This window comes from Mandrillus leucophaeus, unplaced genomic scaffold, assembly GCF_000951045.1.
Source record: "Mandrillus leucophaeus isolate KB7577 unplaced genomic scaffold, Mleu.le_1.0 Scaffold1928, whole genome shotgun sequence".
Classification (NCBI taxonomy): Eukaryota; Metazoa; Chordata; class Mammalia; order Primates; family Cercopithecidae; genus Mandrillus; species Mandrillus leucophaeus.
In genome coordinates this window covers 7,493-8,863 of record NW_012101952.1, presented here as the reverse complement: position 1 = coordinate 8,863, position 1,371 = coordinate 7,493, and the positions used below count along the sequence as shown (strand labels likewise).

The 1,371-nt window shown below is 47.3% G+C and overlaps 1 protein-coding gene across 1 annotated transcript in view; it reads left to right on the top strand.

Moving 5' to 3' along the window:
- LOC105538475 (T-cell surface glycoprotein CD1a-like) overlaps positions 1-1,089 on the top strand; it is a gene marked incomplete at its 3' end in the record, with an annotated part of 3,007 nt that extends 1,918 nt beyond the window's left edge. Inside the window, exons 4-5 of the mRNA XM_011978348.1 lie at positions 366-644; positions 999-1,089. Coding sequence (XP_011833738.1) covers positions 366-644; positions 999-1,089 — 370 coding nt within the window. The remainder of the gene's footprint in view (positions 1-365; positions 645-998) is intronic.
- Between the last annotated feature and the right edge of the window lie 282 nt (positions 1,090-1,371).

The following is a 1,371-nucleotide window of genomic DNA, read 5'->3' as shown; positions in this document are numbered from 1 at the left end:
TGGAGGGCCGCTTAAGGGCCCAGGAGTCCCAGACCAGTCTGAGCAACATAGTGAGACTCCTGTCTCGAAAAAATAAAAATAAGTTATCCAGTCATGGTAACACACACCTGTAGTCCCAGTTACTTAAGAGGCTGAGGCAGGAGGATAGCTTGAGCCCAAGAGTTTGAGGTTACAGTGTGCTATAATTATAATTATGCCACTGCACTGCTGCATAGTGACAGAGTAAGACCCTGTCTCAAAAAAAAAAAAAAAAAAAAAGAAAAAGAAAAGAGAAATGGGAACGATGTGTCTATCTAAACTTCTAAACTACTGTAGAGATAGGAAACTCCAAGTCTGTATTTGAATATCTTTTCTGTTCTATGCAGTGAAGCCCGAGGCCTGGCTGTCCCGTGGCCTCAGTCCGGGCCCTGGCCATCTACAGCTTGTGTGCCATGTCTCAGGATTCTACCCAAAACCTGTGTGGGTGATGTGGATGCGGGGTGAGCAGGAGCAGCAGGGCATTCAGCGAGGGGACATCCTGCCCAATGCTGACGGGACATGGTCTCTCCGAACAACCCTGGAGGTGGCCGCTGGGGAGGCAGCTGGCCTCTCCTGTCGGGTGAAGCACAGCAGTCTAGAGGGCCAGGACATCGTCCTCTACTGGGGTGAGAAAGAGCTGGGGCCCAGGCTGGAAATGCCAAGAGGTGGTCCTCAGGCATAGAGGGAGGGCAAGCTGAAAATTTTAGGATTTTAGGGATTATAGCCCCAACATGAATAAAAATAGGTAAGCTAAGAAATGGAAGTGTTGAAAATGAGGGCACTGTAGATGCAGGAGGTTGCTGAGGATAAGATGAAGAATCCATCTCTGAGCAGGGATGAGAGAAAAACAAAAAAAGAAAAGAGATTGGTAAGTTGGATTCTCAGATGAAAAAAAGAAGCCAAGGGAACGCAGTGAAACAGGGAGTGGTGAGGTAAAATGGGTGGATTATAACATCCTTGGTGTCTCTCCAATTTCACAGAACATCACAGTTCCATGGGCTTGATCATCTTGGCGGTGATAGTGCCTTTGCTTCTTCTGATAGGTCTTGCGTTTTGGTTCAGGAAACGCTGGTGAGTTCTTGGCATGTGTCTTTCCTACTCTTAGTCCCTACCCCTCTTGTCTTCCCATGTTTTTTGTTTCTCTCTCCTCAGTTCTTCTCTCCCCAGTCCCTTTCCCTCTTACTCCTCAATTTTTAGCTCCACCTTATTCAGAGTGACTTCTATCTCTGTTTTCATCCAGTTTCCGTTAAGATACACCATGATCCTCCTTCTCACCCTTCTCCTTTTGGGGTGAGAGACCAGCAGTCCAATAGCTCAGGATACACCTGAACACATCGTGGTGATGACGTCCTC